This window comes from Periophthalmus magnuspinnatus, chromosome 9 (genome assembly GCF_009829125.3).
Source record: "Periophthalmus magnuspinnatus isolate fPerMag1 chromosome 9, fPerMag1.2.pri, whole genome shotgun sequence".
NCBI classification, from domain to species: domain Eukaryota; kingdom Metazoa; phylum Chordata; class Actinopteri; order Gobiiformes; family Gobiidae; genus Periophthalmus; species Periophthalmus magnuspinnatus.
The window spans coordinates 31,970,742-31,986,870 of NC_047134.1; the positions used below are offsets into that span (position 1 = coordinate 31,970,742).

At 40.0% G+C, this 16,129-nt stretch overlaps 1 protein-coding gene across 1 annotated transcript in view; it reads left to right on the forward strand.

The window, feature by feature from the left end:
• The window catches only part of zmat4a (zinc finger, matrin-type 4a), a 239,555-nt gene that overhangs the window by 199,322 nt on the left and 24,104 nt on the right, over positions 1 to 16,129 (forward strand). The window contains exon 6 of the mRNA XM_033972605.2: positions 2,343 to 2,439. Within this exon, the coding sequence (XP_033828496.2) occupies positions 2,343 to 2,439 (97 nt within the window). The remainder of the gene's footprint in view (positions 1 to 2,342; positions 2,440 to 16,129) is intronic.

A 16,129-nucleotide genomic window follows, 5' to 3' on the forward strand; every position in this document is an offset into this window, starting at 1 on the left:
AAACCAGGACTAAACCAGGACTAAACCAGGACCAAGGGAGAACTAAACCAGGACTAAACCAGGATTTAACCGAAGTGGTATAAAGTTAGGACTATGGTTTCTGACAGCTCATATCTTCACTTTAGCACCCACATGAAAACAAAGTGGCTGATATAAATACGAAAGATAGAATGGAAAATCCAGTTCAAACCAGTTCTGAACCAGGCCTAAGGCAGAACTAAACCAGGACTAAACCAGGAACTGTGAGAGTGTTTAAGTTGAACGTGAGACAGGACAGTGGCTTTTGATGGCTCATATCTTCCTTTACACTCACACTCAGAGCCCATCCTGAAACAAAATGGCCATTATAAATCTCCAGACATAAGGAAGATACTGAAGTGGCCCAGAGCACTGACCTGGCCCGGTTCGGCTCTGGGTCATTCACATTCCACAAAATTACGATAACGCAGGAGAGGGGCATTTTGAACAATTCTACACATTTTGTCCTGATTTCTAGTGCATTATGATGTGTTCCAGTTGGCTAAAGGGGGGTTATATTTGTCTATTCTTTGTTATAAAATTCAGAACTGGGTACTGAGGTAAGCGTACCTTTACTTCAATACTGCAAATAGTACAATGTAGTGTACGAGAAAATAAAAGTGTTTTATAACTGTGTGTGTCCGATATCTGAGTCAAAAACAGCCACGCCAAGGAAATAGTCTTCATGTTGGACAAAGTGGACATTATAAAGCTCAAAGTTCTAAACCAGGACTACAGGACTAAACCAGGACTAAACCAGGACCAAGGGAGGACTAAACCAGGACTAAACCAGGACTAAACCAGGACTAAACCAGGACTAAACCAGGACTAAACCAGGACTAAACCAGGACTAAACCGGGACTAAACCAGGACTAAACCAGGACCAAGGGAGAACTAAACCAGGACTAAACCAGGACCAAGGGAGAACTAAACCAGGACTAAACCAGGACCAAGGCAGAACTAAACCAGGACTAAACCAGGACTAAGGCAGGACGTACCAGGACTAAACCAAGACTAAACCCGAACCAAAGCAGAACTAAACTGGAGCTAGGCCAGGACTAAACCAGGACCAAGGCAGAACTAAACCAGGACTAAACCAGGACTAAACCAGGACTAAACCAGGACTAAACCAGGACCAAGGCAGAACTAAACCAGGGCTAAACCAGGACTAAACCAGGACTAAACCAGGACTAAACCAGGACCAAGGCAGAACTAAACCAGGGCTAAACCAGGGCTAAACCAGGGCTAAACCAGGGCTAAACCAGGGCTAAACCAGGGCTAAACCAGGACTAAACCAGGACTAAACCAGGACTAAACTGAGAAAGTGGTATTAAGTTTTCTAAAAAATGTCTTCAAAAAACACGTGGCCATATAAATGTGAAGACGGCAAAACAAAACATTGAAAAAGTCCACGCTCACTGTAAGGAATGTTTAGCTCGACGTTTTATCGAGCAAATGAACAACAGACGAGTTTAAAGCCATACTACGGGACATTCCTCACATCTCTGAATCTTTAAGGACATTTACATTTACACAGAGCATAAGATGTATACGCCGCGTGTATTCTCTACGTTTTGTTCTTTCCAGTGTTGTATAAGTGGAGGTAGCCTTCAGCAGTTCAGGCCCTGAAGCTGAGACTCCACGGCTGCTTCACCCTGAGGCTTCTATTTTATCTTTCTGCTTTATGTAAGAAATATTTCATTAAATTCAACTCACAGCAATAGAGTTGGATACAGTTCAGAATTGTGCAGAGGTTAAAGGGATTTGTACAGTTAATCTTGTGTCTTCAAAGTGCCAGAATCATATAATTGCTCTATATAATATCAAGTAATTAACATCCAGCAACGAAAAACAACTGCACACTTTTCGTTTAAAATTTGAACTATGTAGCCTATGGTTGGGAGGAACATTCTGACTACACCACAGCAGAACTACTAACTCCCACTGTGCAATTTTTTATTTATTTTTTTCATTTTGTTTGTGTTTATTGCGCTGAAAAACTGGTTCCGATTTGGCCTGGAGAGGGGCCGCCTCCTGCTTGTTTCCATGGAAATGTTGTTCATCTGCCTCTAATATTCCACAGTATGGCATTCTATCTTCATGAGGAATGTTACAAAGTATTGTTTTAACTTTGTATTTCAATGAATTCACGTGGGCCTCCAAAATGTTACACTGTGTGGCTTGAACAATAACAAAAACAACAATATCACTGCTCTTTTCAGCTAATTGGAACTGGCTACCATGTGGTGATGGGGTGGGTGTTTAACTGACTGCACCACTGTCTCTGTAATGTGCTTCTTATGTTTTGGCTGTGTGTGTTTCAGGTCTGAAGCGGAGTTACTCGTGTGAAGTGTGTGGGGTGACGTTGAACTCGGTGGCCCAGTACCATGCACATCTGCAGGGCTCCAAGCACCAAAACAAGTAAGACCCAAACTAGAACTAAACCAGGACTAAACCAGGACTAAACCAGGACTAAACCAGGACCAAGGCAGGACTAAACCAGGACCAAGGCAGAACTAAACCAGGACTAAACCAGGACTAAACCAGGATTAAACCAGGACTAAACCAGCACTAAACCAGGACTAAACCAGGACCAAGGCAGGACTAAACCAGGACCAAGGCAGAACTAAACCAGGACTAAACCAGGACTAAACCAGGACTAAACCAAGACTAAACCAAGACTAAACCAGGACTAAACCAGGACTAAACCAGGACTAAACCAGGACTAAACCAGGACTAAACTAGGACTAAACTAGGACTAAACTAGGACTAAACCAGGACTAAACCAGGACTAAACCAGGGCTAAACCAGGGCTAAACCAGGGCTAAACCAGGACTAAACCAGGACTAAACCAGGACTAAACCAGGACCAAGGCAGGACTAAACCAGGACTAAACCAAGACTAAACCAGGACTAAACCAGGACCAAGGTAGAACTAAGGCAGGACTAAACCAGGACTAAACCAGGACTAAACCAGGACCAAGGCAGGACTAAACCAGGACTAAACCAGGACTAAACCAGGACCAAGGCAGAACTAAACCAGGACTAAACCAGGACTAAACCAGGACTAAACCAAGACTAAACCAGCACTAAACCAGGACTAAACCAGCACTAAACCAGGACCAAGGCAGAACTAAACCAGGACTAAACCAGGACTAAACCAGGACTAAACCAGGACCAAGGCAGGACTAAACCAGGACTAAACCAGGACTAAACCAGGACTAAACCAGGACCAAGGCAGAACTAAACCAGGACTAAACCAGGACTAAACCAGGACTAAACCAGGACCAAGGCAGAACTAAACCAGGACTAAACTAGGACTAAACCAGGACTAAACCAGGACCAAGGCAGGACTAAACCAGGACCAAGGCAGAACTAAACCAGGACTAAACCAGGACTAAACCAGGACTAAACCAGGACTAAACCAGGACCAAGGCAGGACTAAACCAGGACTAAACCAGGACTAAACCAGGACTAGACCAGGACCAAGGCAGAACTAAACCAGGACTAAACCAGGACCAAGGCAGAACTAAACCAGGGCTAAACCAGGACTAAACCAGGACCAAGGCAGAACTAAACCAGGACTACAGGACTAAACCAGGACTAAACCAGGACCAAGGCAGAACTAAACCAGGACTAAACCAGGACCAAGGCAGAACTAAACCAGGGCTAAACCAGGACTAAACCAGGACCAAGGCAGAACTAAACCAGGACTACAGGACTAAACCAGGACTAAACCAGGACCAAGGCAGAACTAAACCAGGACTAAACCAGGACCAAGGCAGAACTAAACCAGGACTAAACCAGGACTAAACCAGGACTAAACCAGGACCAAGGCAGAACTAAACCAGGACTAAACCAGGACTAAACCAGGACTAAACCAGGACTACACCGGGACTACACCGGGACTACACCGGGACTAAACCGGGACTAAACCGGGACTAAACCGGGACTAAACCGGGACTAAACCGGGACTAAACCAGGACTAAACCAGGACTAAACCAGGACTAAACCAGGACCATGCACATCTGCAGGGCTCCAAGCACCAAAACAAGTAAATCCCCTCCGGCTCGTCCGTGTTTTTTCAGCCGAACACATCCATGTGACGGGCACAAGTCACTCCAAAGCTCAAAGCTCATTAGCCTCTGTCGCGTCTTTATGAGAATTTTTCAAAAAGTCTATGAGAAAAATAGATTTACTAAAGGAGCTGCAGCGGGCTTCAAAGTGGGTGGGACTGTTGCGCTCTGTAGGGGTTATGTCTTTAAACTAACTATATTTAATGAAACTTATTACCGTATTTTCTGTACTATAAGTGACACCAGAGAAACAATGTATAATAATGAAGAAAAAACATATATAAGACTATAAATCGCATTTTTTGGGGAAATTTATTTTACAAAATCTGAGATCAAGAACAGACATTTTATCTTTAAAAGCAAATTATAATAATAACAATAAAATAGAGAACAACAGGCTGAATATCAGTACAACACGCTAACATAACACATTTATATATTTATTCAGCTCCATGAAGCACAGACAGTGGCTGAACATGTGTCTGGTTTGTTAATGTAAGATATTAACAGTTAATCAGATAAATAAAGCATAAAAACAAGCAACAAGTTTACTCTGGATCTCACTCCAAATCACTAAATCCTTTGAATTCTTCATCCTCATCCTGTCGCTTCTGAACAAATCCGCCAACTCCAGAGGAAGTTCCGCTCTCCACTTTCCGCTTCCTCGTCTACATGGCTTTGATCAGACTCAGCAGAATATGATTTTCTTTCTGCCCTTGCTCAGTTTTCAGTGTGACAATAATTAAGACGTGAAATTGTGTACGCAAATGCGACTTATATTCCACACATAAGTCGCTCTGAGTATAAGTCGCCCCGGCCACTATGACAAAAAGTGCAATTTATTATCTCGAAAATATAGTAATTTTTAAACAAATTTCTTTTCTTTTTTTTTCTTTTTTGTGTCTTTTTTATTATTATTATTATTTATTTTATTTTATTTTTATATATTTTTTTTATTTTATTTTTTGTACTTAAAGCATTTTTTGACACTTTATAATGCATTATTCATTCAGTCTATAGCTACTACTACTACTACTACTACTACTACTACTACTACTACTACTACTACTATTGTAACCACAGCTGCCCTGGGGTAGACTGACAGAACCAAGGCTGCCAGTCTGCACCATCGGCCCCTCCGTTCACCACCAACACTTTCTCACACACCACATTTACTAAATACTCATAATAACTTTTTTCTTCATTTTGATGCGTTTCCTGTGTAATCCCAAAAGTATCTACAGTATTTTTGTAGCTTTTGTTGGGTTCAAAACAAAGATTATCTAATTGGAGGTTTGCAACTGCTTCCCAAGTGTTTTATTTGTTTTATTTTATTTTAAACTTACTGTGTTAGTGTAGAAGTCATATTATATCAAAATGTCAAAAAGAATAAACTTTTCCAGGTTTCATCCATAATACACATATATATATTTGGAAATATTCTCTATTCCGAATCCTTCCGTCACCATTTTGCATCATTTATGTGGTTGAAAATGTATTTTAAAAGTTTCAGTGTACAATATAAATAATCGTTTGACTGGTCGACTACTAAAATAATTATTAGTTGCAGCACAATTACAGGAGGGTAGTGCTCAGTTACATCTACTTGAGTATCTTTTTAGCGAAATTGTACTTTTCACAGTACTTTTCCAGCAGCATACTTTTACTCGTACTGCTACTTGAGTAAAAGTTTTGGTTACTCTTCCCACTTTGAGTAAATTCAAAGTAACACAATCCTTATGTTGACAATATGAAATGATCTGAACATTTGTGTTTCTTGCAGCTCTACTTGGTACTTCTACTTGAGTAACATTATTTAGCAGTAACATTACTTTTACTTGAGTACAATTTTTTGATACTCTACCACCTCTGATTACACATTTACTGCAGTTTCACCACAAATCAAAAGATCATTACATCTCCTGATTAGCTTATCCGTCAGTGTCTAACATCTATTGACGTTTTGTTTTTGCTCGGAGACGTCTCCTTTTCCCCTCGGCCGATACCACAGACTAGAACAGATTCGCAGTAACCGGGAAACGGCGGTACATGCCTTCCTCGTGTTGTCATAGAGCACGCAGGAGAGAGCCGTGAGGAAATTGAATTTGGGCTGAACAAATGAGCGGGACGTGATAGGTTTTCTAATGAGAGGTGGGATCGATTCTGTAAAACAACTGCAGGACGATACAGCCCACGGACGGGGACATAGTACTGTGGATTCACCCGGGCGCAGCGCCGGGTACACACACGTGTTCAGACGTGTTAATGATATCATCATCGGCATTAGTAGTAGTAGTACTGGTGGGAGCAGTAGTACAAGTAGCAGCAGCAGCAGTAATAGTAATAACAGTAGTGGTAGTAGCAGTAGTAGTAGTAATAACAGTAGTAGTAGTAGCAGAAGCAGCAGTAGTAGTAATAACAGTAGTAGTAGTAGCAGAAGCAGCAGTAGTAGTAATAACAGTAGTAGTAGTAGCAGAAGCAGTAGTAGTAGTAATAACAGTAGTGGTAGTAGCAGTAGTAGTAGTAATAACAGTAGTAGTAGTAGCAGAAGCAGCAGTAGTAGTAATAACAGTAGTGGTAGTAGCAGAAGCAGTAGTAATAACAGTAGTGGTAGTAGCAGCAGCAGTAATAGTAATAACAGTAGTGGTAGTAGCAGTAGTAGTAGTAATAACAGTAGTAGTAGTAGCAGAAGCAGCAGTAGTAGTAGTTATAACAGTAGTAGTAGTAGCAGAAGCAGCAGTAGTAGTAATAACAGTAGTGGTAGTAGCAGTAGTAGTAGTAATAACAGTAGTAGTAGTAGCAGAAGCAGCAGTAGTAGTAATAACAGTAGTGGTAGTAGCAGTAGCAGCAGTAGTAGTATCAGAAGCAGCAGTAGTAGTAATAACAGTAGTGGTAGTAGCAGTAGCAGCAGTAGTAGTAGTAGCAGAAGCAGTAGTAGTAGTAATAACAGTAGTAGTAGTAGCAGAAGCAGCAGTAGTAATAGTAATAACAGTAGTAGTAGTAGTTGTGACATTTGGATGTTTTTAGTCTGATTTTTAATCATATAAACACAAATACAAGTGAAGATGATGAGAGCAGAGTCATGATGTTGTCAAATGTGAATCACCAATAGCTGAGCTGGGATATATCTGTTGTCGGGGGCCCCAGAGACAAATTCATCTTGGGGTCCCCTGAAAGCTAAGGTAGTAGTAGTAGTAGCTGCGTTGGATGGCAGAGTCTTACAGCTGTTGGTTCTGAGTATTTTTGTAAATTTAGACAAGCTAACAGCGTACAGTGAGAGTACAGATTTTATTTTAATTGTGTGATAATTAAGGTAGAACACTAATCAGGTACAGACTCCATTATATTTGCATGGGGAATTAGAAATAAATAAATAAAAATAAAAAAAAGACATCCACTGACGGCATATTGCAAACTTATTAGAAGCATACGTCTGTTTATAAAGGAAGCTGTCTCTGCCTTGAAGCTAATGCTAATTTTTTGTTTACTTATTGATGCTAGCTAGTGCTGTGATTTGAGGTTAAAGTTGCTGTACCTGATTATTTTTCTGTGTAGTTGAGTACATTTTGCTTAACTGCATGTGTCCCAGTGCAGATATAATGTAAAAGCAGCTCTGATGGTATAAATGAGACTCAGGAAGTGCGCTGCTAGCATGCTGTTTGTTGTTATCATTATCGTGACTGTGGTTTGTGAAAGTTGAGGAAAGTGCTTATAAACTCATCACTGTGAATAGTTAGGAATGAATGTGTAAGGTAAGTGAAAGATAACTTTGGAGCACTGCAAACTGTTTAAAATTAACACGTTTTTCATGTTTTAAGACATAAAAAAAACAGTGTCATGCAAATGGAAAATTGGGCCAGGTATTTTCCTACTAACCAGAAGGTCACTGGTTCAAACATAATCCTAATTAGGACTTGGTTTGGTGGGATAGTACCTGTGCTAAATATTTATCATAGTTTTACATCAGTTAAGCGGTATTTTGTGAAGAAAAGTTGAAAAGTACAAGTTTGAAATTACAGGAGCTTTTAAGAGATTAACTTGAGTCAAATATTCAAAACTACAACAAAGGACGCCCACGTGAGTTTTTGTTGTAACAGCGTGAGGTGAGTGTGTGAAATCGTGGCAGTAATACAAATAGTAGCAGTATTTTCAACCACAATGTTTGTTTTTTTCAAATAATTTCTAGGAAAACTGGCCAAACTTAAATAAATGTAGATATGCAAATATGCAACTGAAAATGTTCTTGGAGGCGAATAGTAGGAGTTATAGTAGTTGTAGTAGTGGTAATGGTGCTAGTAGTAGTAGCATTAGTAGTAGTACTAGTAGTGGTGGTAGTAGTAGTAGTTGTAGTAATGGTAGTAGTAGTAGTACTAGTAGTGGTAGTAGTAGTTGTAGTAGTGGTAGTAGTTGTAGTAATGGTAGTAGTAGTAGTACTAGTAGTGGTAGTAGTAGTTGTAGTAGTGGTAGTAGTTGTAGTACTAGTAGTAGTAGTAGTTGTAGTAATGGTAGTGGTAGTAGTAGTTGTAGTAATGGTAGTGGTAGTAGTAGTTGTAGTTGTAGTAATGGTAGTGGTAGAGATAGCATTAAAAAAAATAGTAGTTCAAAACAGTAAATAAATAAATTACAGGAAGGAGTACTAGTAGTGGTAGTGGTAGTAGTAATGGTAGTGTTAGTTGTAGTAGTTGTTGTTGTAGTAATGGCAGTGGCAGTAATAGCAGTTGTAATAATAGCACTGGTAGTAGTAGTAGTAGTAGTAGTGATAGCATTAAAAAAAATAGTAGTTCAAAAATAAATACATTACAGGGAGTAGTGCGAGTAGTGAGTTAAAAAAAAAGGAATGTCATTACACAAAATGCAGAATGAACACATTTATCTGACAGTTTAAACCTTCATTTCACAAAATCACGACGCTCATCCAGTTACATTTGTCCAATCATGAGCCTTATTTACAGTATGGTTGCTAGGTAACAGTTATCTCTATGTATATCACACTCGCCGCCCGTGTCCAAGCAGGAAGTAAAGCTTGAAATGGGTCTGATCTGTCATACGCACTTTAAACTGACACCCGTTTTACGTCAGATGCCCTTCTTATTGCTACCTCAATTAATCCAGTGTTGGAAATGACCCAAAGGCGCAGCAGTGACACCTCTGGTTTGCATATGCTATTACACCAATTGAAAACACACTCGCACTTCTGCCTGCTAACTTTTTGCAAACTTTGAAAAAATCCACAATTGCAAACGCTACTCTTTGCAATAGATCACACGGCGTAGATTCCCTAAAGGTGTAATATATCTCTGGGATTAGCTTCAGTGCTTTTATTGAACTGAATCATCGTGCACATTCATTCAGCCTCTGTGGAAATCTGTGTGAGGTACGGTCCCATGGCGCACTCAAACCTGCCCATAAAGAATAAGGGATGGCTTTGTTGTTTTAGATATAAAGAGTTTTGAGAACGTGAGACATCTGGGCCCGCCAATAAAACTTCATTTAATTGCGTCTTTGGGGACAGAAGCAGAGACAATCAAGCAAATATATTCTAATGGGGAAAAAAAACAATATTACTGTTACTGCTGAGAGATTTTTCAGCTAAATGGACAATTGTGGTTTACAGATTAAAAGTTTGACCATGTTATACTATTTTCCGTCATTAAACAAATGCTTGAATGAGCCTGATATCATTGTTATTATCATTAACGTGACCAGAAACTCGGCTGCGGTCTCTGAAAGTTGTGAAAAAGGCTTAAGAACTCATCATGGTGAATAGTTAGGATGCTCTGAATGCAAAAGGTAAGTGATGAGTAGCTTTCGATCACTGCAAACCATTTAAAATAAACTCGTTCTGTGTTTAAAAACATGAAAACCAGGTACAGTATTTTCCGGAATATAAGTCGCACTGGAGTATAAGTCGCACCAGCCAAAAAATGCATAATAATGAAGGAAAAAAACATATTTCACATATAAATCGCAGTATAAGTGAGTATAAGTCGCACTCCCGGCCAAACTATGAAAAAAAAGTGCGACATATGGTCTGGAACACATGTGTCAAACTCAAGGCCCGGGGGCCAAATGCGGCCCGTCACGTCATTTTATGTGGCCCGCGAGAAGGTAAATTAAGGCTTGACTGTCATTTTAAAATAAGTCTATACTGATTTAATGTTTGCATCGACAATAAACTAATGAGATTTTCCCAACAAGTGACACTGAGATGATTATTTGCAAATATTTCTCAAATTGTTCAGGAAGAGGAAAACTGTCGGCGTGGAAGGAAGTTTCAAGAAAGATGCTAAAGGTGAATACAAGTTTGTGCTTTAAGGAGAAAATCTGTGTTTTTTGTGTTATGAGGCGCGGTCGGTACAATCTACGTCGACATTTTGACTCCAAACACGGAGCTAAGTATGAAAAAGTTAGACTGCAAGAAAAACAACAAACTGTCCAATAATTAAAAGGCTAAAAAAGTCTGTTTTTGAAGCAGAGCTGAAGGTTCTGACCAGATACACTTTTAAAAATGTCAGTTTATCAGGAAATTCAGATACACAGACACGTAATATTTGCAACTTGAATAAGTAATAAAGACATAAACAGTTATTTAACAAGTTTAAAATTAGTTACATTTATTTTACATGACATTTGTTTACATTTAGTGACATTTATCCTACCGCACAGTTATATCTGGCCCCTGATGGCGGCCATTTTGCTGATGTGGCCCTCGGTGAAAATGAGTTTGACGCCCCTGGTCTGGAAAAAAACAGTACATCTTTAACTGTGCAGTGTAATTAGTACAACTTCAACACTAAATATGTTCCTTTATGACGCTCTAGCATTCCTACATTATTTGAACGCTCCTCGTGGTTAGCTGTGCCAATCTGTCCAATGGCTATTATTGAAAACACACTTTAAAAGCAAAAAGACTCGTGACCAAGTAATCAGGTTTCCATTAGAGCTCCCTCTGCAGACAACTATAGGCATTACCGTTGAAAAGTACCATAACGACGCGAGAATGTAGCGTTGTGACCAGCACGCTCTTATATGTGAAAGTGAAACCAGTTTGAGCGTAGAAATGCTCAGAACATTTTTTTGATAAAAAAATTGCTCCAGGAGGCTTCCATATTCTACTCGTTACGTATGTACCTGCCTCTTCTCCCTGGCATTTAATACTAGCTAGACAGAATATCTTGGTGTTTTATTGTCGTTTGCTTATGTGTGGTATTATCTGTGTATTTGATTTTGCGTTGACTTTTTATGTGAATTTGTTTTTAAATCAAAACAAAAAAAAATAAATTGAAAAAATAGAAAAATGTCATTGAGTTTCAGGGAGTACTAGTGCATTTTCTGAAACGAGCATGAATTAGTCAGTTAAGGGAACCATATGCGCAGACGCTGGGGAGGGGGGTAAGTGTCTTGCCCAAGGACGCAACGACAACTTTCCTCTGTGAGAGCCGGAATCGCACCGCCAACCTGTGGGTCAGTGGATCTCACCTCAGTATCAATGATGTTTATGTAGAGCGCTAACCTTGGGGTCAGAGGACAAACACTAAACTGAGCCAATGTTCCTTTAAGTCAGGCATCCCCAAAAGTCCGGTCCGGGGGCCATTTGCGGCCCGTGTAGAAATTTCCACTGGCCCCCAGCCTCTGGAATAAAAATAATTATGTGTGGCCCCTCGCACTGTTGACCGGTGTTAAAATACAAATGTACAAGCAATATTATATTTGACCAGAAGATGGCAGAATCCGAGGCCGCGCTCTCACTGACTGGATAAAGACAAGTTTAAAGAAATTCAAACCTTTGCTACGTAAGTGCTGAGTTTGTTTGGTTTGACATATTTATGTGAGAAGACATTTTTGGTTATGAACTTTAATAAGAAAACGTGCGAGGACAAGACTAACTGACTCTCACGCTTTACTACAGTCCAGATCTCAGTTTCACTCACTCGCCGGTTACTTGTTCGACTTCTGAGGTGAATAAATTCTAAAATCTCTGAATTTATTGTATTGTGATTATCAAAACCACAGTTTAAATGTTCACTTTTCATAATTATAGTCTGTGTATCATTCATTTTGGTTGTGAAAGGTGAACGGCGTTTGCAATAAAAAGTAAAAATAATAATTGAATAGTTCATTTGCATTTAATATTAATGGTTCAAAGAATGATCAGGTTTGGACACCCCTGCTTTAAGTGACGCCATTATTTAAACCCGCAGTCATTATTGTCAGATGAAAGGATTTAAGATTCATTTGGCAAGTTCTGAAGCCAATCTCTAGGAAATAATTGGTACGGCTCAACATTTGTGAATCTTATGCCGTTAGATTTCTTTCCGAAACAATGTATCACCCCGAGAGTTACACAAGACACTGCTCTGAAATGACGGCATCAAAGTTTCGAATGTCAAGATCTCGGTCTATTTATAGTCGTCAGTGGCTGGTTCCGTGTTGGATGAGCTTATCTGCCGCCCGTCTGGGGATGTGGGGTTACTGAGTCTGTGTGGACGTATTGTACAGTATTAGTGTTGAATCCAGACTGACAGAGTGATTACCGGGCAGTCGCTCGGTCTCGGGACGCACATCCATCAAGAGACAACCCCTCCTCCTCCTCCTCCTCTTCTTCTTCCTCCCTCTTCCTCCTGTTTCTATAGCACACGCATGAACCAAACACATCACATTGTCGCTGATATAGCTGCAGTGAAATACTCCGCTAACCCTAACCCTTTTTTGGGCCGAGGTCACCGCAACGACGCAACCAAACTGAATTATGGAAACGTTTTTAATCCAGCTTTAGTCATGATTAAAAACGTTTATTTGTAGAGCTCACTTTTTACACAGTTATACGTCCTATATAGGGGTGTGCAGAAATATTTATATATCGTATTGATTAATTTAATGATGCAGTATCGATATCGTGGGCTGCTGTATCGATTTTTAATTTTTTTTTGTATGTTTTACCAAATTATTCTATCACAGCATTTGAACCTTTGGCATTTGATTCACTGTTTTGATTGTATTTCCTATTAGATTGGCACAGATAGTGTTTTAACATCAACTTTTAGTATCACAGTTGTTTTAGTAGATATCGTGTGATCCTTCAGTATATCTTTAGTATCCTAAATATGGAGCTTCTATAAGCGAATGGATAATATTGACCAATGAAACAGTCTGATGTCTTCTAGTTAGTCACATCCACTGTCGTAACGGGTGAGTGTAGCGGACCAAAGGATGCAGACTCGGGGAATATTTACAGGATTTATTGTAGAAAAGGGACAAGGTACAAACAGTGGGTGATGAGCAGGTGAGCAGGAACACAGGAAACACAGGGACCGAGGACATGAAGGGACGACAGGAAGACAGGCAGACCAGACGGGCGTAGGGCAGAGCGGGCAGGAGACATCCAGGGCCGGAGCACGACAGGAACACAGGGACGACAGGAACAAGTGAGGATGACAAACACAGCACAGACAGGGTGAGGACATGCAGACGATCTCGCACTGAGTGTCTTCCCCCATCTCCTCTTATCCATGGCAGGTGTGGTGATTATCCAGATGGGGAGCAGGTGTGCGCGGGAGGAGCCGAGAGCTCCGCTCAGCTCCAGGTACAGGCAGGTGAGGGAGGGGGAAGAGCACACAGGGAGGAAAACCAGGAGCGGACAGTGCGGATCATGACATCCACTGAACAAACGCACTTGGTTATGTTCATTCATCTTCAGTAAACGGAAGATAAATGCACCGTTAATGTTTATTAATTGTGAAAATGTCGTGGCCTTTAATGATTTAAAGGCCACGACAGCCTTATACTTTTCACTGAATCTATTTGAAATATATTGCATTGAATTGTACTGTAAGTGCAGTAAAAGTACTGTATCGAGATATGCATTGTATCGTGGGCTATGTATCAAGGTATGTATTGTATCGGCAAAATCTTAGTCCTATATTATACAGAGTGTGCAAAATGTGTGCTTTTAGTCATGTTATAATGTTGTTGGAGTTGTATAATAAACATATAATAAAGTGAATGAAACAAAAACACATCTCCAAAGCTCAAAATGATCTGTTCCATCTTATTTATTTATTTTTTATTTTATTTAACCTTTGTTTTACCAGGTAGGTCGGTTGAGAACCAATTCTCATTTTCAACGACGACCTGGCCAAGAAGCAGAAATTTCAACATACAAAAGAATAACATCCATACAGGCAAAGACCAGACAAAACAACAACACTAAGACATCGTTAAGGGATAGATTTAAGTTACCGTCTATGTTTAGCCTCAACTGAACTGCTTTACTTTACAGTACTCGAGCCTTAAGTTGTTGGAGTTTTAAAAGAATGTTTTTGTTTTACCTTTTATTCTGTGGAAAGTTTACAATATTTTCTGGTGCTGCTAAATCAATGCAGGTTCAAAGTTTACCAAATGATTCTAGTGAAGAGTCTAGTGATTCTAGTTTAAAAACACAGTGGAGCACTTCCTGTTCTACCACTTAATGACATCTCAGGGTGGAACAGATTAAATATGTGGGATTATTCTGTCAAACATGTGAATGAAACAAGCCATAACTCCAGGTATGTTTTTGATGAGGACACATGATTGTAACAGACAAAGAAAAATGTGTAATAATATAATATATAAAAAAAAAACTTTCAGTCATATGCACAGCTAAACAGAACCATTTTGAGCCTGGACATTGTCAAAGTAGAGGCCTGTCTCACATCTTCAGGAAGACTGTTAACGGTTTTAGCTGCATAAAACTGAAACGCTGATTCTCCATGTTTAGTCCTGACTCTGGGACCAGCAGGAGGAGGCTGGTCCCTGAAGTCCCCCGTGTCATATGAACCATCTCACACTCTAACATGTCAGAAATCTACTTTGGTGCTAGGCCCTGGAGAGACTTGTACACAAACAGAGCTGCATTAAAGTCTATTGATGTTATCCCACTCCACATTTTCGTTGCGGTGGCAGTTCCAGTTAAGCGGGGGGGGAAAATTGCTGCTAAAATCTGATATAAAGTAGGTTGATTTGTGTAAAATGTTCAATGCACCGATTCTCTGGGGGGGCTTTAAAATGACATTTAAGATCAGCAGCTCCGTGCAAAATAATACAACCAGAATGATGATGGTTCCGCCCACGACCACTTCCAGAATAAGATGAAGTCTCTGAGCCACAGGAAGATGGTGCAGAGACCTGAGCGCAGGACTTATGTGCTCGTTTTGTGTCAAATGTGTATTTTTAGCCTAATTTCTAAGGTTGTCATTGTAGTGTGTTATGTGCTGAGTCTCGTACCGATCCAAAAAAGTGTGGAACTGAAAACTTTAAATGCACCTTACAGCCTTATTTACATATAAACAATTTTGTCCTATAACTTTGAAAATGCAAGCAATGTGAAGGTTGAAAATGTAGTTATGATCTGAACCAGTGACGTGGGCGGCAAGGTTTTTTTTTTTTACCTTCAACAGCCTCGCTCCTGATTGGCTCTTCGGTTGCTATGATACTCGCAGTCAGAGCTCCAAATAAGGAACTTGACTCTAAATTCGCTCGATAACCGCTAGACTCGATGAGCTTCGTTTGACTAGAGCTGAACATCACACTCCCTCAGTCCACTTCTTTACACAGTTTATGCTCCCAACATTTTTCTCCCAGCGACTCCTATTTTACCAGCGAATATGACGACATCCCAAACATCACTCTCCTAACCGTGAAGCTACAGAACAGTAATAACTCAAAAATACTTAAAATTGACACCATCTATTTTGGCCCTCTTTTCTAAGAACCCCCCCTGAGGAGCTTTGGGGACCGAATCTGGGCCAGTTTACACTCTGAGCTACTTAACCGTTGAACATATACAGAGTTGAAACCCTCTTAGAAGTACATACAATTTAATCTACACCTTTCTTGCCGCCCGTAGTACAAGCACTGACAAATAAAAGAAGATGGATTATCTACACTGTGCTAATGTTTATCACAGGAATCTATAATATTTACATTGATGCTTCATTTGCATAATTAGAGCACATGAGGTATGGCTGTGTGTATAACGCGTATTCTACAATTTTA